At 57.4% G+C, this 27,009-nt stretch overlaps 2 protein-coding genes across 6 annotated transcripts in view; both read right to left on the minus strand.

Moving 5' to 3' along the window:
- Positions 1-669: 669 nt before the first annotated feature.
- Positions 670-7,539, minus strand: STOML2 (stomatin like 2). The gene is made up of 10 exons (XM_032676369.1): positions 7,443-7,539; positions 5,583-5,735; positions 5,189-5,288; positions 4,144-4,202; positions 3,804-3,905; positions 3,050-3,184; positions 2,382-2,526; positions 1,975-2,054; positions 1,635-1,763; positions 670-948 (listed from the first exon to the last, which is right to left on the minus strand). The coding sequence occupies exons 1-10, from the start codon at positions 7,491-7,493 to the stop codon at positions 817-819; spliced, it is 1,086 nt and encodes a 361-aa protein (XP_032532260.1). The 5' UTR covers positions 7,494-7,539; the 3' UTR covers positions 670-816.
- Positions 7,540-7,695: 156 nt separating this feature from the next.
- Positions 7,696-27,009, minus strand: part of FAM214B (family with sequence similarity 214 member B) — a 38,675-nt gene continuing 19,361 nt past the window's right edge. For 2 of the 5 annotated variants that reach the window (XM_032676364.1, XM_032676365.1), the window contains exons 3-11: positions 17,362-17,454; positions 16,562-16,763; positions 13,702-14,978; positions 12,085-12,143; positions 11,663-11,759; positions 11,017-11,175; positions 10,519-10,587; positions 9,852-10,057; positions 7,696-9,543 (exon numbers count right to left, since the gene is read on the minus strand). In XM_032676364.1, coding sequence (XP_032532255.1) covers positions 9,390-9,543; positions 9,852-10,057; positions 10,519-10,587; positions 11,017-11,175; positions 11,663-11,759; positions 12,085-12,143; positions 13,702-14,799 — 1,842 coding nt within the window. In that variant the 5' untranslated portion in view covers positions 14,800-14,978; positions 16,562-16,763; positions 17,362-17,454 and the 3' untranslated portion in view covers positions 7,696-9,389. Of the gene's footprint in view, positions 9,544-9,851; positions 10,058-10,518; positions 10,588-11,016; positions 11,176-11,662; positions 11,760-12,084; positions 12,144-13,701; positions 14,979-16,561; positions 16,764-17,361; positions 17,455-19,551; positions 19,708-21,317; positions 21,441-22,233; positions 22,483-27,009 lie in introns of those variants that run through there. The other 3 variants (XM_032676367.1, XM_032676366.1, XM_032676368.1) reach the window with 3 other exon arrangements.

Genomic DNA, 27,009 nt, shown 5'->3' on the forward strand with positions numbered 1-27,009 from the left:
CGCTAGAGCGGCACCGCGGGGAGCTGCGGGGGCGACTGCGCCCCCTGGCGGCCAGGAGGTCCCCCCCGCGCACCTCCCTCCGGGCGGGGCACCCCGAGCGGGCCAGAGGCGGTGTTTTAATTATTGAATTAATTAATTAATCGGCAGAGGCTTTCCCCGCCCTGTGGTGCGCGCTGTGAGGAGCCCTCTACAGAGAACGCACTGTCATGCATTGTAGGGGGAGCTTCTGCGAGACAACAGAGGAGGGGACAGTGACAGGAGCTGACATTCCCAGAGAAACTTCTCCCCCTCCCCCGCCGTGAGCGGCATCCTTCCCATGAGCAGGGACTCGAAGTTCACAGTCATAGAATGGTTTGGGTTGCAAAGGACCTTAAAGATCACCTTGTTCCAAACCGCCTTGCCGTGGGCACAGACACCTCCCTCTAAACCACTCAAAAGCCCCATCCACCCTGGCCTTGAACACTTCCAGGGATGGGGCACCCAAGCTGGGCAACCTCTGCCAGTGCCTCAGCACCCTCAAAGTAAAGAATTTCTTCGTAATTTCTAATTTTTTCCTCTTGTGGATCGCTGTGTGTCCATGGGAGCTCCTGGCAGGAGCCTCTCGAGGATGGATGGTTCCCCTTTGGCATCGGACGGTAGGGTCAGGCCCCCAAGCACAAAGGAACGTGCTGCAGCAGCACCGGTACCATTTATTACATGATTTAAATCCAGATACAAAATAGGGACTAAGGGAAGAAGAGCATCTGACCGCGGCAGGACAGACCTGCCAGTTGCGGAGCAGACCTCATGACAGGGAGCAGGATCCTTCCAGCCCCGTTAGCTGGAGCGTCCCTGCTCTGCCTTCAGCATCTCCGTGGAGGCAGGTTGGGGCTCCTCGTGGGCTGGGAGCATCTCGTCCTGGCTCTTCACAGCTTGTGGCTTGGTCAGTGTGGTGTATATCCCCAGGGCCTGGAGAGAATGAGAGAGTCATGAGGAGGGGTGGAGAGGAGAGGGTCAGGCCCCAGCACGCTGCCACCTTCACCTCCTTGGGGCAAGAATCACAGAAGGGTTTACCTCGGAAAAGACCTTAAAGATTGTCTTGTTCCAACCCCTCTGGGGGTTGGGCAGGGACACCTTTCACTAGACCAGGCTGCTCAAAGCCCCATCCAACCTGGCCTTGAACACTCCCAGGGATGGGACAACCACAGTTTTCCTAAGCAACTTGTGCCAGTGCCTCATCACACTCCTAGTAAATAACTTCTTAATATTTAATCTAAACCTACCCTCTTTCAGTTTGAAGCCATTCCCCCTTGTCCTGTCCCCAGATGCCTTTGTACAAGTCTCTCTCCAGCCTTACTGTAAGCCCCCTTTAGGTACTGGAAGGCTCTTTCTGGAGCCTTGCTTCTCCAGGCTGAACGATTCCAGTTCACTCAGCCTTCCCTCATAGAAGAGGTGCTCCACCCCTCTAAGCATCTTGGCGGTCTCCTCTGGACTCACTCCAACAGGTCCATGTCCTTCCTGTGCTGGGGATCCCAGAGCTGGATGCAGTGCTCCAAGTGGGTCTCACCAGAGCAGAGCAGAGGGGCAGAATCCCCTCCCTCACCTGCTGCCCACCCTGCTTTGGATCAGCCCAGGACACGAGTGACCACACTGACCTGTGCCACCATGTTGGTGACGTCGCCGGTGTTGGCGGGCAGCAGGACGGTGTTGGAGTCTTTGGCAATCTTGGAGAAGGCGTTCACATACTGCTCTGCCACAGACAGGGAGGCAGCAGCACTGCCGTGCTGGGGAGAGAGGGACAAGTCACGTACCACCATGAGCTCATCCGTGCCCACATCCCCAGCCCACCCCAGCAGGGATAGCAAAGATCCTCATTCCCTGCTGCTGAAAATGCCAGCAAGTGTCCAAGAGGAAGTCAGGTGCCACCCCAGCCACGTGTCAACTCCCCCAGTGCCAGCAGCAAGACAGTGGCTGCCCCAAGGAGCTGTCACTCACCTGCTGTGACAGAGCAGCTGCCAGGAGCTGAATTGCCTCCGCCTTGGCCCTGGCCTTGACCAGCATGGCATTGGCTTCTCCTGCAAGGAACCACAGCAGAGCACATGTCAGAAACGCCACAAAGCGCTTGCCAAGAGCAAATCCAGGAAATTTCAAGGAGTGAATCCAGACAAGTTCATGCATGCATAGTTTTCTCTTCCCCAACAGCAGCATTGCCACACACCTCCAGCTGCCCAAGGCTGTGGCAGGGCAGCAGCATGAGCTGGAGCTCAGCACAAAGGCCCCAGCAGGGAAGGACCAGCGTGGCTGAGGACACCTTGCCCACAGTGATGTGGTCTCTCCTCAGCAGCATCACCCCTCGGTCCAGATGGCTACAGATCCCTATACGTTCTACTCTAAGGCATTACCAGCAGCTTTGTTGATTTGTTCAGCCTTCTCAGCTTCTGACGCCAGGATCTGGGCCTGCTTCTGGCCCTCAGCCACGTTGATGGCAGATTCCCGCGTCCCCTCCGACTCCAGCACCGTCGCTCGCTTCCGTCGCTCTGCCTCCACCTGCAAACACAGGTCAGACACCAGCCTGCCATGACAGCACTGGGGCAAGGACACACTCCTGTGTTCTGCTGGGGCTGGCATGGCTCAGCAAAGCATACAAATGCAGCTACAGAACACCACATGGTCCTGCTGAGGGCTACTTCTGCTCCTCAGGCCCCACAACCCTTCCCAGCCCCATCCACACCTAACTGGACAGCTGCTTCCCCCTCCTCCCCTTCCAGCCTGAAGATCTGGTGCCCAGCTTTTCTCAAGAGGAGACCTTCAGCTCTGGGATTTGCTTCCCTATAGAGCCCAGTAGAGATTTTACAGGGAGCTGGCAAGGATTGGGTGTACCAGGCAGGGGCCACTACTGCCAAAATTAGGACAGGAATTATTTATTCAGTCCAGTAGCTGTATGTCTGCAACCAAAGTGCCTCTCACCACAGGAAGGGCCTGTGATGCCAGCTGCGGACAGGTAACAATGATGCTGCGTGGAAGAGGAGACTTCCCTCCTGTTCCAGACCTCCCTCCCAGAGAGCCACACCTGCATCTGCATGGATTCCTTCACACGTGGAGGCACATGGATGTCCTTGATCTCGTAGCGCAGGCACCGGATGCCCCAGCAGTCTGAAGCTTGGTTGATGGCATCCACAATGCTGGCATTGAGGGACTCTCGCTCCTGGGAGGCACAAAGGAAATGACAGAGAGCAAAGAAGAGGTTCTTAGCATGAGACAGGTGTCAGGAGGGAAACAGACACCCTCTACTATGGGCCAAGATACGCCAGAAAAAAACCATCTCCAAAGGCATCAGGCAGGGTCAGGTGTTTCCTGCAGCTCTTGAACGGGTCACCATCTCCTAGGGAGAGCAGGGCCCGCAGCTGAAACTGCTGGGATACAAACATCCAGTGTACATCCGGATACAACAGGAATGCCAACACCTCTGTTTTTTGCCCAGCAAACGCAGCACAAGGACTAGGGTGCCCCATGAACCATGCATCACTGGGTCTGAGCAATGAGTCACTGGTTTAAGAGAAACACAGGTGGACCAGCTGGGTCTGGGCACGTCCCACCCATCACCTCTTCCAAACAACCCAGGGCAGGGCAAAAAATAGCTCCTGTTAAAAAAACAATGGAAACAAGACCCATCTCTGCAGATTCACCAATAGGTCAACTGAAACAGAAGCCCTCTCAGCAAAGGGCACTGGGCATTTTGCTATTAAGTGTATCAGCCTGGCATGCAGGCTGCCCCATGGTTTCCAGAGACGCTGGGAGCTCCATGATCCACCTCCCCAGCTCACCCGGAAGACTCTGTCGAGGGAGAGTTTGCCAAGTTCAGATCTCATGGTGGTCTGGGCCAGCTGGGTCACTGCATACTCAGGATCTTCCACCCCATAGCTGGCCTGGAGAGCAGAAGCACAAAATAGAGTGGATAGGGGTGCCAAGAGGGACCCTGAACAAGGCAGGAGAGACAAACACAGTGCCAAGACAAAAACACCCCTGCCAGGAACATGGAGTCTGAAGCCTTGGGAGGGGTCAAGGTGCCAAACCCATCCACCCGGCAGTACACAGAGGCTGAAGCACACATTTTGGGGAGCAGGCAGAACCAGGAGAGAGGTGTCTGAAGGGCAGGGATGGTACCTTGTAGGGGTCCATAACCCGCAGGTAGAGCACGCCGTCGATCTGCAGAGTGACGTTATCTGCCAGGAGAGAACAACAGTTCCTGTTTACTGAAGCAGCAAAGAAAAAACACGGACAACCCCCTCTTCCTCAACAGAGCTGGGCAGGTTTGTCCCTTTCCTTCCTGGCATAGCAGCACGGCACAGAAGAAGGATTGACTGAAATCGATCTCCTCATCTAAAGACTTTGTAAAAATTACCTTAACGTTCCCTAGAAAAACACTACGATATTTTAATACAAAACAAGTCTCAGGTTTCCAGGTAGAAACATTTCACACTGTAGTTCTTGTAAATAAAGATTTAAGGGGGAAAAAAATTAAACAAAACACCGAAAGCTAGAAATGTAACCTCTGTCCATTAACATTAGATTCAATAACCTGATCCAAAACCTCTTTTACAGAGGTGTTTTAGGGTTTTTTTGTGGTTCAGTAAAAGAAGACACCTGAAAAATGTATTCCTGGTCAGGTGCATCCAACCCAGCAAGGGGTAGCTGCAGGACCTCCTGGGGTGCCCCCTACTTACAGCAGCAGCCTTCCAGCACCTAAAGGGGACACAAGAGAGCTGAAGAGGGAGTTTTCACATGGCTATGGAGTGGAAGGACAAGGGGGAATAGCCTTAAGCTGATGGAGGGGAGTTTAGATTACATATTAGGAAAAAATTCTTTACTGTGAGGGTGGTGAGGCATCACAGAGGTTGCCCAGAGAAGCTGTGGATGCCCTTTCCCTGGCAGTCTTCAAGGCCAGGTTGGACAGGGCCCTGAGCAATCTGGTCTAGTGGAAGGTGTTCCTGCCCATGGCAGGGGGGTTGGAACAAGGTGATCTTTACAACCCAAGGTCCTTTGCAACCCAAATCATCCTGTGATCCTGTGATTTTATGGCCAAGTCTGAGTGCCAAGGAATGGGGCTGAGTGCACGAGCCTGAGACAATTCCACTCCTTCCCACACTGTTCCTTGCTCACCCCAGATGCAGCAGAAGGGAAGGGGCAGGACATGGAAGCTGTTCCTCACCCAGTGTGACAGCTGACTGCTCTGGGACATTAATGACGATTTCTTTGAGACTCTGCACGTAACGAATCCGATCCAGGAGAGGGATGAGGAAGTTCAAGCCCTGAGAAGAGGGCAGGATTAGACAGGTGACAGTCAAACTAGAGAGAATTGTGCAAAGACCATGTCACACACTACAGATGCTGGAGGCAGAGCAAGCACACTTCACACACAGAGGGAATTTCAGTTTCTGAGTGCTTTTAACACCCCACCAAGGGAAATCAGTCCACAGGCAGCCAAGAGGATTTCAGTCTGGGAGAATGAGCCCACCACCCCTCGGATCCTCACGCAAAGGACACGCTTCGCTACAGCTTTAGGAACCTGCTGAATCCAGAAGGGGAGAAAAGCTGCTCCTTACAGGCTCGAGGATTCGGTGGAACTTGCCCATCCTCTCCACCACCCAGGCCTCCTGCTGGGGCACGAAGAGCACCCCAATGTTGACGGGCAGCCCGGAGTTCCAGCGGCACGGAGCCGGGGCCAGCCGTGCCGCAGCCTTCAGCTGCTGGGAGTGCTGGGGAACAGAGAAGGAACAGGATTGAGACCAGCACCACACCTGCTCCCCAATCCAGGATCGTGGCCAGGACGCCAGGGCAGGAAGGAGCTCTGATGCCCCAAACAAGCCCATTCTCTAAGGGGACACAGGCTGTTCCCACAAGGATGAGGCTCAGGGCCCTAGAGACAGCCTTCTGCACAGCGCAGGGCAGCTCACTCCCACGCTAGAGCTTCCTGCACATCTCCTCTCCTCTCACATTCCCCCCGGAACAGGCAGCAAAGCTCCCTGCCACCATAAGGGTAAGGAAGGTATGTGTGGGGCAAGGAAGGGGTGTGTGTGGGTCTCTTCTGCCCCACTCAACCCTATAACCTGGTGAGGCCTGTTCCCCCCAGCCCTCTCCGTCACCTCAGTCTCAGGCCACCTCTCTTCAATAACCTGTACCTCCCCAGCTCTGGCTGCTTCCTGGGCTCCCTCCAAGTTTTCCCTGGGGATTCCCTGGGCACCCACAGCCCCTCACTCCCACAGCTCTCCCCTCACTCCCTCCCACACCTCCCCCCAACCTTCTCTCTAACCGCCCCCCCCCCATCCTAAACTGGCTCCCAGACCTCCACAGCCCCACACGTCCATTTCTCCCACAACATCTCAGCCCTCCCTCACCACTCCCCATGCCCGGTCACGCCCACTAAACCCCACACACGCTCTGTACCCCCATCCCTGCCCAGTTCCCCCCTCCCCCAGCACTTTCCCAGACCCCCAAGCCCCTCGCTGACCCCTCCAACCTCCCGTATCTATTTATCCTTTGCACCTCTCTGAAACCTCATACCCCCATCCCTGCCCAGCTGCTCCCTCCCAAGCCCCCATGTTCCCAGCACTTCCCTGGACCCCCAATACCACCCCACTGATGCCGTCCCAGTCCCCCCACACCCATCTGTCCTCTGCATCCCTTCCTGCACCCCCTTCCCCTATCCCTGCTAAGCACCCCATCACCACCCAAGCACTTCCCAGACCCCCAACACCCTCCACTGACCCACTCCCCTCAGTCCTCCTGTACCCGCTTGTCCTCTGCACCCCCTTCCCCACACCCCTTCCCCTGTCCAGCTCTCCCCCAAACCCCCAACACCACCCACTGACACCCCAACTCCTCAGTCCCCCTACACCCATTTGCCCTCTGCACCACTCCCCTCATCTCCTTACCCTATATCCCTGTCCAGCTCTCCAGCACCACCCGACCCCCAATACTCCCCTAACCCTCCTCTGCACCCCTCGCCCCTCACCCCCATCCCTGCTCACCTCCTCCGCAGATGCTCCCACCCCCCCAGCACTTCCCCGAGCCCCCAACAGCACCCCACTGAGCCCCCTTCAATATCTCCTGTCTTCTGCGACCCCCCCTGAACTCTCCCCTTCCCTCATCCCTGCCCAGCTACCCCCACAGACCCCCCACGCCCTCAGCACTTCACGGGACTCGCAACACCCCCCATTGACCCCCCGCCTCTTTACCCCCCCACACCCGTCTATCTCGTGCACGCCCCTTGCCCTCGCACCCCTATCCCCGCCCAGATCCCCCCCCTCAACTCCTCAGGCCCTCAACACCCCCCTGACTCTTCAGCCCGGCGCCCCCAACTCAAACCTCCCCACACGTCCCCCCGCCCTCGGCCCCTCCAGCACCCGGGCACTCCCCACGTGGGCACCTCCGTGATCCCCCCCTTCTCCTGCCACTCCCCGCACCTGCAGCAGCCCGAGGCCGGCCCGGGCCCGCAGCCCCGCCCGCGACAGCATCTCCCGCTCGACTCCTCCCGCCCCGCTCGGCGCCGCCGCCGCTCCCGCACCCCCGCCAGGCCTCCGCGCCGCGCCGCTTCCGGGTGCGCTGCCCCGACCGGCCCCGCCGCCCGCGCTCTCCCGTTCCGCCCGCCCGCAGTTCCGCCTTCCCCCCCGCCCCCCCGAACCACTCTCTTAGCAGCGGCAGCACCGGGCTTGTTCTCGGGCTCCAAACGGGCGTTTATTAAAATAGAAACGAACACGAAAAAGTACCGGCACGGCCTTCGCGACCCCGCGGCGAAAGGGGCAGCCCCGATGACGTGAGGGCGAGAGAGACCCCGGAGTCATGGCGGCCCCCGGTGCCCAGGGCGGGGGGGAAGCGGCCCCCGGTGTTTGGGGGTTCAGTCCCCTGGTGTTTGGGGGGCTCAGTCCCTTGGTGTGGAGGGTTCAGGCCCCGGGTGTTTGGTGGGTTCAGGGCCCCGGGTGTGGGGCGAGCAGCCCCCAGGGGGAGGGAGGTGCAGCCCCCAGAGGGAGGGAGGTTCAGCCCCCGCTGCGTGTGTGAGGGGGTTCAGGCCCCCACCCTCCTTCCAGCCCAGCAGGGCCGGAGTCCCCTCGGCTGCCCTCGGGCAGGGGAGAGCAGGACCTCCTCCCAGGCCTCCCCCTGTCCCGGCCCATCCCCACGCCCTGGCCCGGGATCCGTGGGAAGCAACGGGAATCCAGGGGGGCCCGAGGTAGCCGGTGGGGGGACGTGTCTGGGGCTTGGTGAGCCTTGCAGAGACCTCAGGAAGAGGGGTGATACAGACGAGGTATGTTCCAGCTTGTTTCACCCTCTCACCCCTGCCCCCCTCACCTCCCTGGGCTTGGCCTGCAGCTCCCCAGAGTGCTCCTACGGGGGAGCACTCCCAGTGCTGCTCTGGGGTCACCCCCAGACCCTCTTCTGAGGGCCCAGAGTTTGATGTCCCTGTTGCTTCCTCTCTCCTCAGGGACTGAGCTCCTGCCCATCCTCCAGCCCCTGATGGTGCTGCCGGCACACCCCTGCCAAAAGCTGCCTCCTGGTTGGGATTCACCCCACACCTGCAAATGGTGCAAGGCTCCTTGTTTTTGGCAATCTTCTCAGATCTGCGGCACACGTGCTCTGGAGGCTCTTGCCCAGAGAGGGCTATCCCCAATGCTTCTGCAAAGAGCCCCAGATCCCCATCCACGTGACAGCCGTGTCTCTGAGCCTTAGGAACCAGGGCAATGGCCACTTCCCTGACTGCCACTGACCCCATGGGGTCTGCCTTGCCCTAAAGGAGTCAGGATTGCTTGGAGTGGGGCTGGCCCCGCAGAGCTGGTGCCCAGCAAGGCCCAGCCTCTCCCAGTCTTTTAACACAGCCCTGGCCTGGGAGCTGCACCCAGGCCAAGAGGTGGGTCATTCTGCCTTCCCCAGTGACCCTCCCAGTCCCCACAGACCTGCCCCAAAAGGGGGACCCTGTGCTGGTAGGGTCAGGGGGAAGAACAAGTACAGCACTTCAGGTCCTATGCACGAGCCTCTCCTGCGCTCCCAGCAACAATAAATACTAATAAATACAAACCCTTCCACCCTTTCTGCTCCCACCCCCAGGGCCAATGTGGGTAGTCTTACCCAGAGCCCGGGCCTAACTCTTCACTTCCCACCCACCTCAGCCACAGACAAGTCTCCAAGCTGGGAGCAGCACCAGGAGAAGGCTTGGGCTGCGGTGCACCCTGCGGTGCCAGCCCCTGCCCCTCTGGGTGAAGCCCCCTGGGTAATCCCAGCCCTGCTGCAGGGCGTGGTGTCCGTGCTGGTCAGGAGGATGGGCGATGTTTCAAAGCAGTGTTTGCTTGCTGGCCTGTTACTCATCTCTCCCCAGAGTGCTGGGCTTGAGGCTTCCCAGCAGCCCTGGGGGGTGAGGAAAGTCAGGCCCGGGGCGAGTAGCAGGGGTTCCTGGGCATCTCTGTGAAGGATTTCAGTTCGTAGGGGATCCCCGAATCCACCTCAATCGACTTGCGGGAGAAAAGCAGCCGGATGTCGTCGTGAAGGTAGATCTTCCCCGACTTGGAGCTGTGAAACCTGCACAGAGACAAGAGCAGGGCTGAGGGACCTCAGGCTCCTAGGCAAGGGTAGGGCAGCCTCACTGCGCATCACAACCCCCTTGACTATTCTGGCCCCTGGTCAAGGTGGCCACACTCTGGTTGCCTTCAGGAGGGACAGAGACAGCTGCCGTTGGGCAGGGTGGCAACTGCAACCATCCTGGAGGAGCAGGTGGTCCCTGCTCCTCCCCAGGGTGACAGGGTCAGGCTGCCACCTTTCCTCCTGTCCAGCAGGCTTGGGACACATTGGAGAGGAGCCCAGGGGTGACCCTGGGGCAGGTGCTTTACCTCAGATGCATCAGGTAGCAGAGGACCCTGCGGGGTGGGCTGGTGCCCAGTGGGTCACTGGAGGCCACGGTGGCCCCCTCCTCCTCTCCCACGGGCACCAGGAAGATGCGATGGCGTAGGAAGGTCATGTGGTTGGCTGGCATGTCCTGGAAGTCGTATGTCACCAAGAACATCTTCACCACAGTCTTGTTGGGGTTAAATAAGGTCTGGGGGCAGAGGGGTAGGGAGTGAGACTGAGAAGGGCACACAAATGGATCTGTATGGAAGGCATGGGGCATCTGGGAGAGGAAGCAGCCAACCCAAGGATCCAGAAAGCCCCACACCAGCCCCAGAGGGTTTAGCCTGGGGGTCACAGGTCAGTCCTTTCCACCCACCTCCACACATCCCATCCCATCCCATCCCCACTGCATGTACACACTCTTTTGCCAAAACCCCGTCCCTACTCACCAGCCTTTTCCTTCCCTGCATCTCCCACCACCTTCTACCCCCAGGACCTCATGCTCCACTCTGCTGTGCTGTGTTGGTGGCCATGTACCCCCTCTGCGCAAGCTTTTTGCCTGCTGCCTTGCCTAACAACATAATGGTGCATACCCAGCCCAATGGGGGACAACCAGAGCCCACCCAGCCCTGTCCCCAAGGTGCTACTGGAGGCCAGAGAATGACTCACCACTTGGATGGTTCCAGCTTTGGGGACACTGTAACCCTTCTTTCCCAAGGCCTCCAAGTCAATCACTCCCTAGAGCAAAAGAAACAGCATGTGAGAGAGGGAGAAAGCCCAGGGAGAGCCCAGCTGGGACCCACCACGGGGCTGAGACCCCCCCCCTTTGCTGGAAACACCTGGCACAAGTCAGCATGAAGACGCTCAGCTCAGTTCCTCTCCCAACCAGGGAATGAGCAAGCAGCAACAGAGAGGAGGTGATAGTGAAGCCACAACCACGAGGCATTGGGGCAGCGACCTGTCTGTGCATGTGCCCTCTTTATTTCCCTCTTTGCTTTTTGGGTTCAAGACTGCTCCTGGCACAGCCAGTCATCTGCACGGGTAGGTGGTTGCTTGAGCCACACTCTCCACACTCTCCACAGGGGTGCCCAGGGTGCCCCGGGTGCCAGGGTACAGTCCCACTCACCCTCCCCCACCCACAGTGCCAGCCCTCCCTCATCCACGCACCAGGAAAGGCGAGGGCACGCTGTGTTCAGAGATGTCGAAGTAGGTGACGTCAACGGGCAGGGTGACGTGCTGGGGGCAGTAGGAGCCGCTGGCACCAATCTCGGCCGTGAAACCCTCGATCCTCCCCGACGGGGCAAAGCGCCCTTTCAGGATGGACTCCTGAGAGGGGAGGGAAGCTTTAGGGAGTTTCAAACACCAGTCTTTCCCCCCGCCTCAAAGCTCCAGGTGAGATCACCCCCACCTCCACTCCACGCACCTATCTGACTTGCCCTCACATATCCAAAGACCACCCATGAGGGGCCCTGGCTCTGACAGAGACCCACCCTGAACTGGGATAAAACCAGCCATCTAACACAGTGAAGCAGCAAGAGTGCCTTGGTTAAGCCTCATAGCAGCCACCTCAGCAGGATCCAGTTTTTTTGCCTTCCCCAAGGATCTGGCTGAGCCATCCTGCTGGTGGCTGGTGGCTGCGTGCTGGCCACTGCATGCCATGCCCTTTGGGGACAATGAGCCCAGCCCCAAATCCAGGCTTCCATCAGCCCAGCCCCTCAGCCAGGTTCCCATCAGGTTCAGCCTCTCACACCCATCGCCAGTCCAGCCAGGAGTCCCCAGGACCCACCTCCCCCTGTCAGGTGGGCTCTGTTACCTCAAAGTTGCCCAGCAGAGCATGACTGACAGTGGTGGTGGCCCAGGGTGCTGTGGGAGACCTGGTGCCCCTCCGGAGACTGCTCCGGAGATGTCGCCTTGGAGAGAGGAGAGAAGACTGGTGTTGGATTGGAGAGCATGCAGCCCTAGGCTGTCCATGTCCCTGGGAATGTGGATCCCTCTCCAGATCTCCCATCCCTTTCTTTTCTGGGAGTTGAACCCACTTTACTTCTCCCCAGGTGCTGAAGAAACTGCCCCACTGCCCCACAGCCTGGGGTCTTATGGAGGAGAGATGCCTGTGGCAGGGCAGGGCAGGGCAGAGGACTCAACCCTACGTGAATCTCCCGTGGGGCTGCAGGGTGCAGGGGTGGCCAGGCACCCTGAGCCCCCACGTCCATCCCACAGGGCTGCCAGGACACTCACGATTTGAGGCGCAGCCCGCTCTTCAGCCTCCTCCCGACTGCAGTGCAATCTGCAGAAGTCTGGAGGGGACACGAAATGAGAACCGTGTTAGGGCAGCGATCAGAGACCATGCACCCCTTGCCCTGCCCCACAGCCCCACGAGGGCCCCAGCAGATGGAACTGGCTCCTGTCCGTGAAGAGCCATCATAAGCCTCTGCAGGGGTAGCCAGCAGGGCAGCATGAGGACTGGGGTGTCTGGTGGGGATGTGGGGCTGCCCAAATCCCAGAGTGACTCAGCTGGGGATGAGGGTGTTGGTAGCCAACTGAGGGTGCAGCACACAATTCCCACCTTGCAAAGCAGGTCTCAGGACCAGCCCCAGTGACACCCCCAGCCATAGCCATGAACCAACACCCCCTTGAACCTCCCAGGGACCAGTGACACGTACAAGGAAACTCCCCGACCAGCCTGGGAGAAGTTCAGTCCCCTGGTGATTCATGCAAAGTCCTCAGCAGTGTCACTGGGCAAAGGGGCTCGATGCCCACCCCTGCCCACAGCCAGGATCCTACAGCTACAGGTGAGGGGGTTAAAGCCAGAGCCACACTGCAGCCTCCTTTTAAAGACGTCCCCTTTTCAGGGGTTTTCCCTTCTGGAAGCCACACAAAGGGCAGCACAACACAAAGGGATGATGGAGCTGGCTGGCATGACCGGGTGGGAAAACCCAGGGAAGCTGCTGGAGGGCTTCACTCTGCAAGGACAGTGCTGGGGCAGCTGGGCTGGGGGACAGTCATGAAAAAGGCATGCAGGAATGCAGCTGTGCACCTTGGATGGTGTGTCCCAGCTCCAAGCAGCAAGAAGCCAGGGTGCCTCTGCCATCAGTTCCTGCGGATCTCTGAACCATGGGATGCCCCGGGTAAAGAGAAGAGCATGCCAGGTATGGCGTGAGCCTGCTGCAGCTTCAGCTGGCAGGACAGGGAGAGGGCAGGGAGCTGGTCAGAAGGGCAGGATAAGAAGGGAAGAATCGCAGGCAGCTCCTGAGCTGCCAGGGTAGTTGCAAACACTGGGGGTCTGTCCCATTCCTGAGAGCTTGTGGCACCCTGAGGACATGCCAAAAGCTGCAGAAAAGCCAGTGACATCTGTGCACACAACACTGGGCCCCTCGGTCAGAGCATGTCCAGTCCCACTCCCTGCCACCAAACCCTTGCTCTAATGGATATCATGGTCAGGAGTTCAAGTCATCCCACACATCTGCCTTCCTGCTCATCAGGCAGGCAGAGGCCAGATGCTTTTCCCAAGCTTGCTGGTATATCCAGCTTAATATGAAGCCATCAGACACCACATGTGGCCCCATGCCATGTGTCCAGCTCTCACTGCCATGGGGATGTTGTCTCCTGTCCAACCAAGGCTCTCCAGGACAGAAAGCTGGTTGCAAGCAGAGAATCCAGTGACTACAGGATGTCAAGAGCTGGTTGAAACATACCATGTGTCCTGGGGCTGGCTGTCAGCTCCTGCCTTGCTCACACCAGTGCTGCAGCACTAGGACAGGACAGGGCACAGTGGACTACATTGCCCACAAGGACAGCCCTGAGCTCTGGGTATCCCCAGGCCATTCCCCGCCTCCCCTCGTGAGCAATGCTCACCTTGGCAGCAGGAAGCAGGTGATTCCAGAAAGGGGCCCCCTTGGCATCAGTGCTGCGGCATGCTGTGGGGACGGGGTGGCATGGCAGGACCCTCTTCTTCCTTGCCGGTGGGGACAGGTTCTCATCCTCAGAGCAGGAGTCAGCCACAACCTCACCAGCAGGCAGCAACTTCCTTTTGGCTGGGCAGCTGCTGCTGAAGTGGCTGCTCCCACAGGGTGTTGTCTCCTGGGAGCTCAGGTTGCTAGGCTCAGGACTGAGCGCTGTCTGCAGAGCTGGGGGCTCCTTGCACCCATTGCCCACCACTGACCCTTCATCTTCTCCACCAGCCCTGCTGCTGTGAGCTGGGCTGCTGCCTGGCTTCTCTCTCTTCCCACCAGAGTCCAACTGGGTTGTTTGTGCAATACTGTGCAATTCAAGGTGAAGTACATTGTGGCCACTTGCTGGCTCCCCATTTTCTCCATAGTCTGTGGGATGATCCCCCGATGAGACAGAGCAACTGTCTCTCATGTGCAAAGTACTGCAAGCAATGTGCTGGGGCCAGGAGGAGGAGGACGAGGAGGAGGAGGACGAGGAGACATACTGTGACTTGTCCTCTCTGCTGGCTTTGGGGCTGTGGCTGGGGCTGCCCTCACAGCGGTGCTCCACCACACGCAGCCCGCTGTGGGAGAAGTGCTGGGCAGAGCCACACAGGGATAACTCCTCCACCAGCAGACCATCCTCAAAGGAATCGTCATCGTCCAGGGAAGGCTGCCCAGGGCCCCCATCGCGCTTGCTCTCCACCCCCCTGTCACCCCAGTGAGTTCGTTTGGGATCTCGCCCCCCCTCCAGAGTTCGCTGCTCAGGGTATCCTCTTTTGACAGCTGGCTGGCTGCCCGCCCGCTGCTCCGTGCTCTCAGAGGAGCTGGAGAGGTGGGAGAAGATGGAGACCTGGTAAACCTTCTGGCGCTTGATCTCTGTCTCGTTGTAGCCCATGAGGATGCTGCGGTGGGTGCAGCGCTGCGAGGAGGGCTCCAAGGGCGTCTCTCCACTGGGCCGGGACAGGCTGGGGTCTGTGCTGCGCTCCGGGGGCAGGGACGTCTCTGTGTGGATGTGCCGCATGGAGCCTCACTTGCCTGGACTCCGAGCGGAGCCGGAGTCAGAACAGCCCATGCAGCAGCAGGAGTGGGACTGTAAAGTGCCACAGGTCAGAGTGCAAGGGCAGGGGGTGGAAGCTGGACCCCCCTTGCTCAGGATCTCTGTTTGAGCCCTCCACTATGGAGCGGTCTGCAGCACAGCATCTGAAAAAAGAAGGGTAGGAGGATGGAGATCAGCCTGGGATCTCCACCCTCATCCAGACTTCTGGCTGCAAGAAACTTACCGGGATATGGGCAGCTCCTCACACAGCCCCACTTGAACCTCCCGCTCCAGGGACAGGAAGAGGAATTAGGCTGGTTTTGCTTTCTGGGGAACCCCGAGGCATCACCCACCTGCAGGTTCAGCACTTCCTTCCCAGCCTGGGCAAAGAAAGAAGTCTCCAGCCAGGCAGGAGACTACTGGGGACAAGTCTGGACAAGTGGGGAGGAAGAGGCCTGCCCTCTGCCAGGGACTTGACGTGCTTGTGCTGCTCTGGAGCACAGGAGTCAGGCAGGTCAGACCAGTCCCAGAGGGACTCAGGCCTGTAATCCCCCCTTTGGGCAACAGCAACAAGATCTCCCAGTGCTGGCCAAGACAACCTGGTGCCCTACACTGCCAGCCCCACAGGAGGGACAGGAACCTGGCCTAGCATCCCCGTTACCTCTGCCAGCTTGGACCAGGCACCTCCACCACCTAAATCAGCAGCTGGGTGGTACCACGGTCACCATCCACCCACTCCTGCCAGCCCCAAGGGCCTGACCTCCTCCATGCTGCATGGCACCTCGCTTTTGGTTCAGCCCAGCTTGAGAGCTGTGAGAATCCTGTCCAGGAGTTTTTCAGTTCTGGCATGATAAATACTAAAATGGCTGCAAGAGCTGAGGAGATGCAGGAAAAGTCACCAGCAGGCTGAAGACAAACTGCCCATGCCTGGCAGCTCTGCCTGATCTTGTGGAGCAAGGGCTTAGGGGCAAGTGAGCAATAGGGAAATTGGTTCTGCAGGTGAATCAAGGCTATCTGGAGAGCAAGACTGCATGTGGTATTATTTTGACCCTGCCACAATGGGGATGGGAAAGTGGCAGGCCAGGGTGGTTGAGCCCAGGAACTTTATTTAAAAGGAGTGATAAAAAGAATGCATCAAGATATGCTGGGGACTGACTGGATGGAAAGCAGCTCAGCAGAAAAGGCCCTGGGGGTCTTGGTGGACCCCAAGCTGACCATGAGCCAGCAACGTGCCCTTGCAGCAAAGAAAAACCAGTGTCCAGGGCTGCACTAGGCACAGCATTGCCAGCAGGTCAAGGGAACTGATCCTTTGTCTCTGCTCAGCACTGGTGAAGTCACCTGAGAGTGCAGCAAAGGGACATCAAGAAAAAATTCAGGGACTGGAGCATCTGTCCTCTGAGGAAAGCTGGGAGAGCTGGGACTGTTCAGCTTGGAGAAGAGAAGGCTCAGGGGATCTTATCTATATAAATATATATATAAGAGGTTCCCTCTGAACATCAGGAAACACAATTTTTTTTGTTACTTTGAGGGTGACTGAGCACTGTAAACAGTTGCCTAGAGAGGTAGTGGAGTCTTCATCCTTGGAGATATTCAGAAGTCATCTGGATACAACCTTGGGCAATGGGTCTAGGTGGCCCTGCTTGAGCAGCAGGGTTGGATCAGACACCCTCCAGATGTCCCTGCCAACCTCAGCCCCTCTGTGTAGCCCACATCAGTGCAGCCTGCCCTGGCTGCCCCTGGCACTCACCCCTCTGCAGCAGAACCCTGCTTATCTCCGGGTTAACTTCCCTGTCCCGCAGCAGGCGGTCGTTGGCACAACCAGCTGAAGACACCTGCCAGTCAGGCACCCCCCAGAAGCGCCGTGGCTGCCGTGGAATGGCTCCCACCATCACGGTGTGCCTCCGAGCCTCTGCAATGTCCTCTCCAGCTCTTCAGTGTCCACAGGGGCTCTGGGGGGATGGAAAGTGGAAGATGCAGGGCTGCAGTGGTTCAGATGCTTTCCAGGAGTAGGGCAGGAGGGTACTGCCCCTCTGCGGGGTCACACAGCAAGGGAAGGCAGCTTTTAGTCTCAGCCTTTCCCAACCACCCAAACCAAAGGCCACATACATCTCAACCATCTCAGGCAGTGCTATCACCCTGACTGACATTTAAACCACAAGTACTTAAAGCTAAGCTGTGAACTCTCATACCTGGATTGTATTTTACATCCCTTTTGCATGCCTTCCTGTATGAAACCCTGTTGCATATGAACAGATTCCTCTTTCTTTCTGGCGACCATTTCATGCCTTGTTTTACAAGACACTGCAGCAACCTCTGGGCCTCCAGCTAGCTCCTGGTCTCATGTTCACCTCCTCCCCCTTCCACCCACAGCACAGGACATTTCTGGCCCTACAGATAAGGAGAAGAGCTTGGAATTGTTTTCTTCCAATAAGAGATGACAGTCAGGAAAGGCAGAAACAAGGAGCATGACAGCCCTGAGCCATGATGACCCCCCACCAGCTTTCCCCAGCACAAAGACAACAGCCCTTTCATGTGCACAGCACTCACCTGCTCAGATGCGCCCTTGATGCACAGCTGAGATTTGCAGATGCAACACAGCTCCCCTGCAGTCATAATCCACTGGCACTGCAGCTTTGATGCCTGAAAGAGGGCATAGAGGAGAGTCAGCTCAGGCAGCAGCTCATGTGGGCAGGAGCCCTTGGACACCTCCACCCTCAGCACCTCTGTGGAAGGGCAGCTCATGGGCTTTGCCAGCCCAGATGAAGGAGGAAAAGGTGTCTGCCCTCCCCACTTCCCTCCACATGCATCCCTCAAATGGGGGCTCACTGCAGCAGCCACCCAGAGGGAAGTCACCATCTGGGCATCCCATGTCAGCAGCAAGCACTGCTCTGAAAGCTGGAAACAGCACAGCCAGGCAAATGAAGAAAAACCTCAAATGGATGTTCAGAGGCACCAACATTCAAGTGCAAACCCCTTCTGGCACCCTGGTCTGGCAAGTTCTGCATCCCACCATCTTGCAGGTGGGAAGGCAGCTTCAGCAGGTCACTCGCTGTGCTCACTGCCTGACCTCACCTGCTCCAGGAAACAGGCTGTTCTTTCATTATGTTTCCAATAAGATTTGTAATTACAGGCTGCCAGGGCTAGTCCCTCAGACTTGGACAGCCCAAAAGCCACTGCCAGCAGTGGTGGGGAAGGGCAGTGCCAGCAACCAGCCAGAACAGGACTTGCTGAGATAAAATACACCAGCACCCAGGGAGCACTTGCAGCTGGGCAAATCAATGTTGCAGCATAATAAACCTCGGGTCCAAAACCTCAACAGAAGCTTTTTGTAAAGACCAGCTCCTCCTGCACCCCACATGAGGCCTGCACCAAAGCATGTAGGAAAGCAAGTAAATGCCCTCATTTGCTGGTGGATGCTGAGGTGGTAACATGCTGTGCTCTGCCTTCCTTGAAGGTTGCTGTTTCCCTCCTCCATCTCTGGGGGAGACTTTTACCATGACTTGCGTGGCACAGTCAACCACTGGGAAGCAAATCAGCAACCAACAGTAAGAATCATCGTGGTGCAGTGGGAGAAAGTGTGTGTGTCCCTGCCAGAACAAATACAGTTTCACCTGAATCCTTTCTTTCTCCTTCCCACACCCCTCTGAAGTCACAGCCACTTGCTCCCCAACAGCAGCTGCCTTTCAGGAGAATGGATCCATCAGGAGAGGCTGACATGCTGACACCACAAACCCACCCCAGCAGAGACCTAGAACACAAGGGGGGCTGCACCATGTTTTGCCAGCCCAGATACTGTTGCTTGAAGTATCGTGTTGGAAAATGCCAGAATTCCTCAGCCCACCCAAAAGTGTCTTCAATTACACCCTGGGATCTTCTTGTACATCCCCCTAGAGGAGTGCCCATCAGCCTGGGATGGAGAGCAGCTGGAGCACAGCATTGCTTTGCACCCTCTTCAAGATGCAAGTCACCGTGTCCAGGGGAGGTTCTCTTAGCTGTGTTTAGCTTTGCCTCCCAGGGCACTTCCAGCCAGCTCCCGGTAGGGCTCAGCCTCTGACAGCACCCACTGGGGAGCCCACCGCCTCCCCACAGAGCAAGACAACAACACCAGGATCAGGGACTCCTGCATTCCAAGCAGGGACAACAAGGAGAAAGCACCTGATCATCTCTCCCTTTTCCTCCCCTTGAGCCAGGCATCGCCAGAGCCCCCCTTCTGGCCACACGGATGGGACAGAGCCAGGTCCAGGTCCAGCACAGGTACCATCCCCTGGATGCAGCACATGGGACTCCACATGCCCAAGCCAAGGGTTTGGCCCCCCCAAGCCCAAGTAATGCTGATTTTGCCAGTGTTTTAGCCTGTGCTGGTGGTCTGATTCTAAAATATGACTTAAAGGGCTTTGCCTCTTGAGGGAAGCCCAGCCAGAGCTCCTCCCACTCTCTGCCCTGCTCTTGCCAGGCTCCCAGGCCCCCTCAGTGCTCAGAAGACAGGAGGGGCCCTGTGCTTGTGCCAGGATCTCCCAGCACCTGGATCTGGAGCTATGCCAGGCACAGCTTTCCTCTATTCCTTTGCCTGGGGAAGGGCACCACGCTTCAACAGCCAAGAAACACCCAGTGCCAAAGCACCTGCAGGGAAGGAGTGTGTCCCAGGCACTGGGACAGAAACACTCTGTTCCTTGGGGACACCAAGCCACTAGATCCTGACACAGAATGACACAGAGAGGGTCATGAGACTTGGCTTACCTGCTGGTTCCATTCCTATTAGCACATCCAGGGGGAACCCAGGATTAACAGACCATGGTCTCAGCCTGGTGGCAACAGTGCAGGATGGTGGGTGAGGAAGGGTCCCTGTCTGGGCGATGCAGCAGCTGTACCACATGCCTGCAGCCTGCAAAAGGACTGTTGCTGTTTCAGCTGTACTGTGCCAGCCAGAAATGAGGTGGGATGGGTGCAGGGCAGCTCTGCCAGCCAGGGAGGTGTCTGTCATGGGGCAGGATCTGCAGAGCCCTTGGAAAGGGGAGCTTGGCAGGGCTGGCAGCTTAGCACTGGCGCAAGGAAGAAAGCTAGAGCTGTGCCTGAAGGGGCCATGCTTGCCCAGTGGGGATCCATGTGGCTTCCCAGAGCAGCACTGCCAGCCAGTCAAGGGGACACATGGCTAGCGGACAAGAGGTTTTGGCCTGGGCACTGCTGGCTGGGGCAGAGCACCATGCCCAGGGGCTGGCAGAGCCAAAAGGAGTCCTTGCACCATTTAGACCAGAAAAAAACCCCAAACCAACCCCTAAGTGGCCTTTACTGCCTTCCTCTCTCCTGCTTCATCTCCTGGGAAGTGGTAAGGAGACATTTGCAGCCTCATTGGGGGTGAAGCAGGAACCACACAGCCAGGAAGCAGAAGGGCTGTCATTACAAGAGGGCATATAGTCATTCTAAGAATGCACAGAGCACAAGGCAAGAGAAGAGGCAACGGAAACTGCTGGAAACAGACTGTCTGGAGGATAAATCACAGCTTCATTGGTCCTATCTGAACCCAGGGAGAAGGGAGGAAATCTAACCAGTGCAAGCACAAACACAGGAGCTCCCTGGCACAGTCTAGAGCAGAGCTCGCAAAGTGCCAGCAGGCAGAAAGTTTCCGTCACAACCCTGAGGGATGGCAGCACTAGCAGTAATGCTGCCACCAGAGAAGGGTTTCTGCACAGTGTGACAGATCAGGCGTATCACCACCAGGAGAGAGACAGACCACCTCCAGCACTGTCCACAGGAGAGGTGGCAATCCTGGGGAGAAGCTGGCTAGAGAGATGCTAGAGGAGTAAACTGTGCCTGAAGGGAAAGATGACCAGTAGCCATGGCTCTGGCACTATCCTGGAGTTCAGGTTGGGGTTGAAGGAGCTCACACTTGGTGGAAACAAGGGGGAGGGACGAGGGGAGGGAAGGAGAGAGGATGCAGAGGGAGGGAGCATCCTTGTCCCACTGCAAGGGCAAGTGCTGCTCTTGGGGGTCCTCAGGAGGCCTCCTGCCATGCCAGATTTATGCAGCTGCAGAGCCTCACTCAGTGCTGGCCCTTGCTAGTAATGGAGGGGAAGCCCGAGCCCAGAGGGGAAGGATTGGGCAAGAGGCAGTGCCTATGTTAGGAGTGCGAGCTCCTGGAAACCACCAGACACAGCTTCTACAGAGGCAGATCCGGCACCTCCCTCTGCCCGCAGCACGGCATTCATGAGGTGCTGCTGCTGCCCTTCCTCCCTCCCATCCCGTAGGAGAGGGCACTGACGGGGGTGCAGAAGCCCCTGGGGACAGAGCAGCCCGCTCTGCAGGGCACTTTGCTGGGGGTCCAGGCTGCAGCAGGTTCCCGAGGAACTGAGGTCTGCCCAGCAACATGCGACGCCTCCCCAGCCCCAGCCCCACACACAGGTGCCGCAGGGACTGAGCCCTTCTGCTTGGCTAAGTCAGGATAACACAATGAAACCGCTCCTGGGAGGTGGGGGAGCCGGAGCAGAGCTCCCAGCCCAGGGACTTACCCCTTCTCCCTCCGATGCCCCACGTCGTGGCATGGATCACCTCTGCACACCTTGCCCAGGTGCCTCGCATGCAGCCAGCGATGCTGACAATAGCCCGCAACTGGGAAGGGGGGCTCACAGGGTCTGCAGGCAGATCCCATTATGCGACGGCCACCTGTGTATAGCTTTCCCCCCACGTCCAACCTCTCCCCGCCAGCCTCCCCTCCATGCACGGCTGCCCCTCTTCCCAGGAAAGCACAGTCAAAGAATGAAAAGCAGCTTAAAATCCGGCAGGACAATCGGGCAGCTCTCCAAAGCCGGCAGCACCCCCTGCCCACCCCAGCCCAGCAGGCTCAAACCTCAGCAATACAGCCCCACGGCTGCCCAGCTCCAGCGTTCGACCGGGAGCCCAGGAAACCTGCAGCAGGCAGGGCAGGGAAAACCCATGCAGCAGCCGCTTACAGGGAGGACAGCCCAGGTTGAGGACAGACCTTTGTCTCTGCCTGCCTGTCTCGCTCGCTCGCTGCCGGAGGAGGAAGAGGGGGGCGATGGGGGACAGCGAGCAAAGATAACACCCCTAGGAGGGATGTCACAGCCACGTTAATCACTTGGAATTCCAGCCAGCATAGACCCGGGCGCTGCAAATATGGGCAGCAAATGGAGATGCTCAAAGCTCTGAAATAATTGGATCCTTTCACAAGAGCCGAGCCCAGAATCCAGCACAGGAATTCAGTCCCTGCTGGAAGTCGAGAGATCAAATACACGGAGAGAGGCGCAGCACAAACAATCCTCAGCCACCGCTGTATCCAGCTCCAGAGCTCCTGGCGCTGCTTTAATCTCAGGTGCCTTCCCAGCGGGAGCGAGGGAGGACCACAGCGGAGAGCACGAGTGCCCAGCGGAGCCCAGCTGAGGACCGGCCCTTTCCCATCCAACTTACTCTACTTGTGGCAAGGTGCAGAAGCGCTGGCAACGCGAAACAGGGTTTTGTGGAGAAGACTAGCGGCCTCGGAGCCTTGCTCGACCGGAGGAACAGTCCATGGGAAGGAGACCCCGAAGCTGCCGTCTGGCCTCCGCAGCCCTGCAGGGGAGATGCCTGGCCCGGCAAGCTTCCCAGCCCGCATCACATTCCCGGCGAGACGCGCACACGGCACATGTAGGCTCCTGCTCGGCGCCTCAACGGCAATGAAAAGGCACAGAGGCTTCTGCCAGAAAACAAAGAGGCAGCGGCAGAGCTGGGGGTGGGGAAAACTCTCCGCTGCCCAAGAGGATCCCTGCAGAGGCAGCAGGATGCTGCTGGGCTCCACCGCGGCTATTCAGCCCCGCGAGCCCGAGGTGGCACCCACTCGCCCGGCAAAGGGAGTCCGGAGGGTAGGCGGCTCCCATTCCCCTCCCCGAGGAAGGGCCGGGTGGGAAGTGCTGGAGGACACAAGCCAGGCCCAGGACAACAGCTGTCCACAAGCAGCGAATTCCTCCGGGCTGGCTCTGCTTCATAAAAAGCTGCGTCCTTTCACCTCGGTGTAGCTGCCGTGCATCATCGTCCGCAGGGGAAGGTGCAGCCGGCACCGTGCCTGCCAGCCCTGGGGAGCCCCAGGGTGCTGGCCTGGCAGCACCACAGTGACCTCAGCTATCACCCTGAGGCAACAAAGAAAGTACCTGCAGTGAAAGCGAGCCCCTGGCCACCCAGTCACAGGGACATGTTGGCCAGCTCCCTTCCAGTCCTCTTGTCCCCCTCCAGGGGCGGTGGCCTGAGGGACAGGGACCCTGGCCACTGGGTGACCATGCAGACTGGCTGCTCCAGGCCAGACCTTGATGCCAACTGCAAGCAATGGAAAATTTTCCACCGTTGCTGATTACAAAGTCACATGCCTATGTTGCCAGTTACAGGATGGCTGTGAGAAGGCAAGTGGGTCTTGGCAAAGGGGCTACTTCTGCTCTGTGCTTGCATGACACCTGAGGTCTCTGGCCATGACCAGGGCACCAACATGCTGCCACATCTCAAGTTCAATAAGGGTATTTGTCCAAGGGAAGCATACCCCAGGTCCAAGCTGGACTAGGCCCTCACCATTCCAAGTAATGCACAAATGTTAGCAGTAAGTCCTTTTTACTCGATCTCGCAAGAGGAGGAATAACACCCTGGGGTTGGTGTTATCAGAAGCTCTGCAAACCCTATTCCAACCTGTTTAACTCAATTCCAGTGGCAAGGCAATCACTTACAGTAACTCCCATCCTGTCAGCTCCCTGTCCTGGGCAGTGCACCATGGGAAGCCTGATCTATATGTGCAGCATGAACAGCCCAGCCCGTTCTCCAGCACCACTAGCTGGGTACAGAAACAGAAGCCTCTGACAGGGAGCTCTGGCAGTGGGGTGACGCTTTCTGAGCCAGGAGAAGACAGCACAGAAATCAGCAGGTGATGGGATCCCTTTTGCTCCTACCTCTGCTCTCACCTCTCTTTTTTCTCTGTTTACCACTGCATACAGCCTCAGGCATCCACAGCCCCGTCTTTGCTCCTTACCAAGCCAGCTCCTTCTGTACCCTGACGCCCTGTAGCCATCCACACTGCCTGAACCCAGATGCACACCACTTCACCTTTCCCACATCCTTCACATGGCAGCTGGGCTCTGTATCCCCACAAGTGTGCTCTTCTTCATACCCACCCCAACCTCCACCACTCGCAGGTCCTGCCCTGTTTCCTCAAACCCCCAAGGGGTGTCCCCAGCTCCTTACCTGTGCTCTGTTGCCTCCTTATTGCTGCAGCTCACACCTCAACTTACCCCACTCTCCTCCCACCCCTGGTTGCCACACATCTGCAGCCCCACCAGCCCATGCCTCCTCACACACACTCCTCTGATGAGTCCCTGAGACCCACCTGAGAGAACCACGGCAGCATCACCTTTCCCTACCTCCCCAAATGGTCACTGGGCACTGCAGAGCAGAGGAGAAAGTCCCAGGGATGCTGAATTACTCTGATCAGCTCCGGACACAGGCGTCAAATCTACACGGCAGAGAGAGCAGGCCAAGTGTCTGCAGTGGGAAGGGCAGCAAGGGTTGTGCACACAGGATTTGCCTGGTGGGAACTGCCCATCCCCACTGCAGCCCCTCTTGCAATACACTTCCTTTTACTGTAAGAGCCCGTAAGAGCCCTGCAAGGGAGGTGCTTGAGCACAGGCACTCGGGCCTCCCTCTTGGTTACCAAGCTGCAGCCTGCAGATAAGGCTGCAGCAGCTGTGGGGACATTCAGCATCTTTTCCACTCCCCGTGCTAGACGTGTATGTGGCACAGGGGGAGGAGATACCACACGTAAACACACACACACGGCTGTGCACACCCACCCAACTCACCCTTATCCAGCAGCGATTTAGAAAAGCTCAGGTCTAGCCCAGGCCAGAGCAATGACACAGGCTGGGCAGAGATTTGGGCCATAAAGGCGAGGCTTTATCCATCTTTGATTGTAAAGAGTTGGATGCAACCAGGGCTACAGCAGGGAAGGAAGATTTGCGCTATGAATTCAATGTCCTGCTCCTTGTCACGGAAAAGGAAAGCCTCTCCTTCCCTTAGGACTGCAGGTGAGAAACACCCTGCTGGAATTAGGCAAAGGGTGTCACAGTTTTCATCTGTAAACACTCATACTGTTGCCCATAATGAAATCAAACACATGAGAGCACAAGCCCCTAAGAAGGGAAACAAGAGGGTAGGAGGGACTGTCATGTCTGACCACAGGCATATCCATACACAGGGTAGTGGGAGACACAGTCTAGCTCCTATTACATCCCGTGAAACTGGCAAACCTCCTAGTCCACACACACTTAACCACCCATGTGGTCCCACTGACAGCAGAGCCGTCTGCCCAGTGCACCTGCCACCCCCTCCACAGGGGCTCCTGAAGGGCTGCCAGGGCTCTGAGTAATGCACATGGCCAGGGATGCCCTCTGGATGGAAGGGGAAATCCACCTGGCACCTGGGTGTTGCATGGAGATGGAGAGGAAGCCAAACCTCAACTGGTTCAAACCAGGAAGAGGCTGGAGAGGACGTGTCCTTGGGGTTATCTGCCCCCCACATCAGTCTCTGCAAGAACCCTGGGCAAACTCTGCCTGCTGCCACTGTGGCACCCATGTTTTGCTCTGCTGCTTCTGTGGGGACACACAAAGCTCAGAGACCTCATAAACCAGCCTAAGGACACTGGGTCCAAAACGCCTTCAACCCTGGTGGCAGCCATGCTGTTGAGGACACAGATGTCCCTTGAGACCTGATGCTGCTAGGCAGACAGAGCCTATGAGGTACTGAGAGCTCTCCAAGTGCTACCAGAAACCAGTTCATCTCCAGCCGGGCAGCACTTGTACCTGCAGCTGGGAACATTCAGGGGCCTCTTGGCCCAGACTACCAGATCCTGCTGCTCTCAATACTCACAGGTGTTGTAACAGGGATATCCAAATGATACCAGAATGTCCAGAGCATTACTGAGTAACAAGTGGACTGTTGAGGAAGCGAGAGCCATCGCAGCCCAGTGTCAACGAGCCCAAGGGAAAGGCTGAAAGGAGCAACTTGAGAAGGGATCTGGGGACTAACAAAGGTTCATGGCAATGTCCTAGACATTGAAAATCCATATAAAAGCATCTAGGGAGCCTGGACATCCACCCAGCCTCTGCCAGACGAGAGGGCAGATGTAGCTCCTGCTGCAGGCCAGCTCGACCCAGGCACCATGGCTATAAGAAGACCCCTTTGCTCTGGTTCATTACTCTTGCAGACAGGATGGGTCAAACACTGTAAACACCCTCTGAGCACTGACACACCAGACACAGGCTTCTGCAGTGTCAGACCAGGGTCAAAGCTTGGAGATACAATAAATCGCAGAGTGAGATCGTTTCTGAACACAAGGCTGATAAGACTGCTAGCAGCCTTCTTGCAGAAGGACAGGATCAGGAAAAGAGCAACCGTGAGAATAAAAGGTTGGCAAAGAAACAGAAAATACTGGGAGCAAATAATTCTTTCCAGACAGTCCTTTGGGCTCATCTCATCCTCCATCTGCTGAGGATGGTCAGGCAGCTGGAACCTCTAAAAAGGCTACTGATGACTTCTCTTCCAGTCACCACTGTCTCTGGGACAGGTATCATGGGGAAGATAAACCTGGAGCCCGTCCAGTTGGAGGGCTGGGGGCCAGCATCCTCACCAGCTTTCCAACAACATCAGCACCCCCTAACAGATCATGGCTCTGTGCTGCCAGCAGAGCAGGGAGAATGATTTACACTCTGTGCTTCACTGCCCACATGCTTCTTGTCCTCATGTGGGGAGGAAGTAATGCAGACCTTCAGAGAGATGGGTGCTCCAGCTAAGATAGGCTGGGACAAGTCAATGAGCTGAGCACTGCTGCTAAGGCAGTGCCTCTATCTCCTGGCACAGCTAATACTGTGTGGATGAGACCAAGAGAGGACAGAACAACATCCTGACCCCTCCATTTGCCTCCAAGCCAGTCAGTCCAATAGGCCATGAGATGTGACATTGCCAAGCACTCTGAGAACTGCAGAACTGAGGAACAACAATGGTGGGAAGGGCCCTCATTGGTTTTGGTCCAATCCTGCTAACAGCAGGGTCAAGCTCAAGCAAATTGCTTGGGGTTTGCCCCTGGCAAGGGCTGAAAGTCACCGAATGTGTAGATTGCTTCCATTCTCTGGGCCCTACTCCAGAGTCTAACAGCCTTGCAGGGAAATATTTTTCCTA

The sequence above is a fragment of the Chiroxiphia lanceolata genome, chromosome Z, assembly GCF_009829145.1.
Source record: "Chiroxiphia lanceolata isolate bChiLan1 chromosome Z, bChiLan1.pri, whole genome shotgun sequence".
Lineage (NCBI taxonomy): Eukaryota > Metazoa > Chordata > Aves > Passeriformes > Pipridae > Chiroxiphia > Chiroxiphia lanceolata.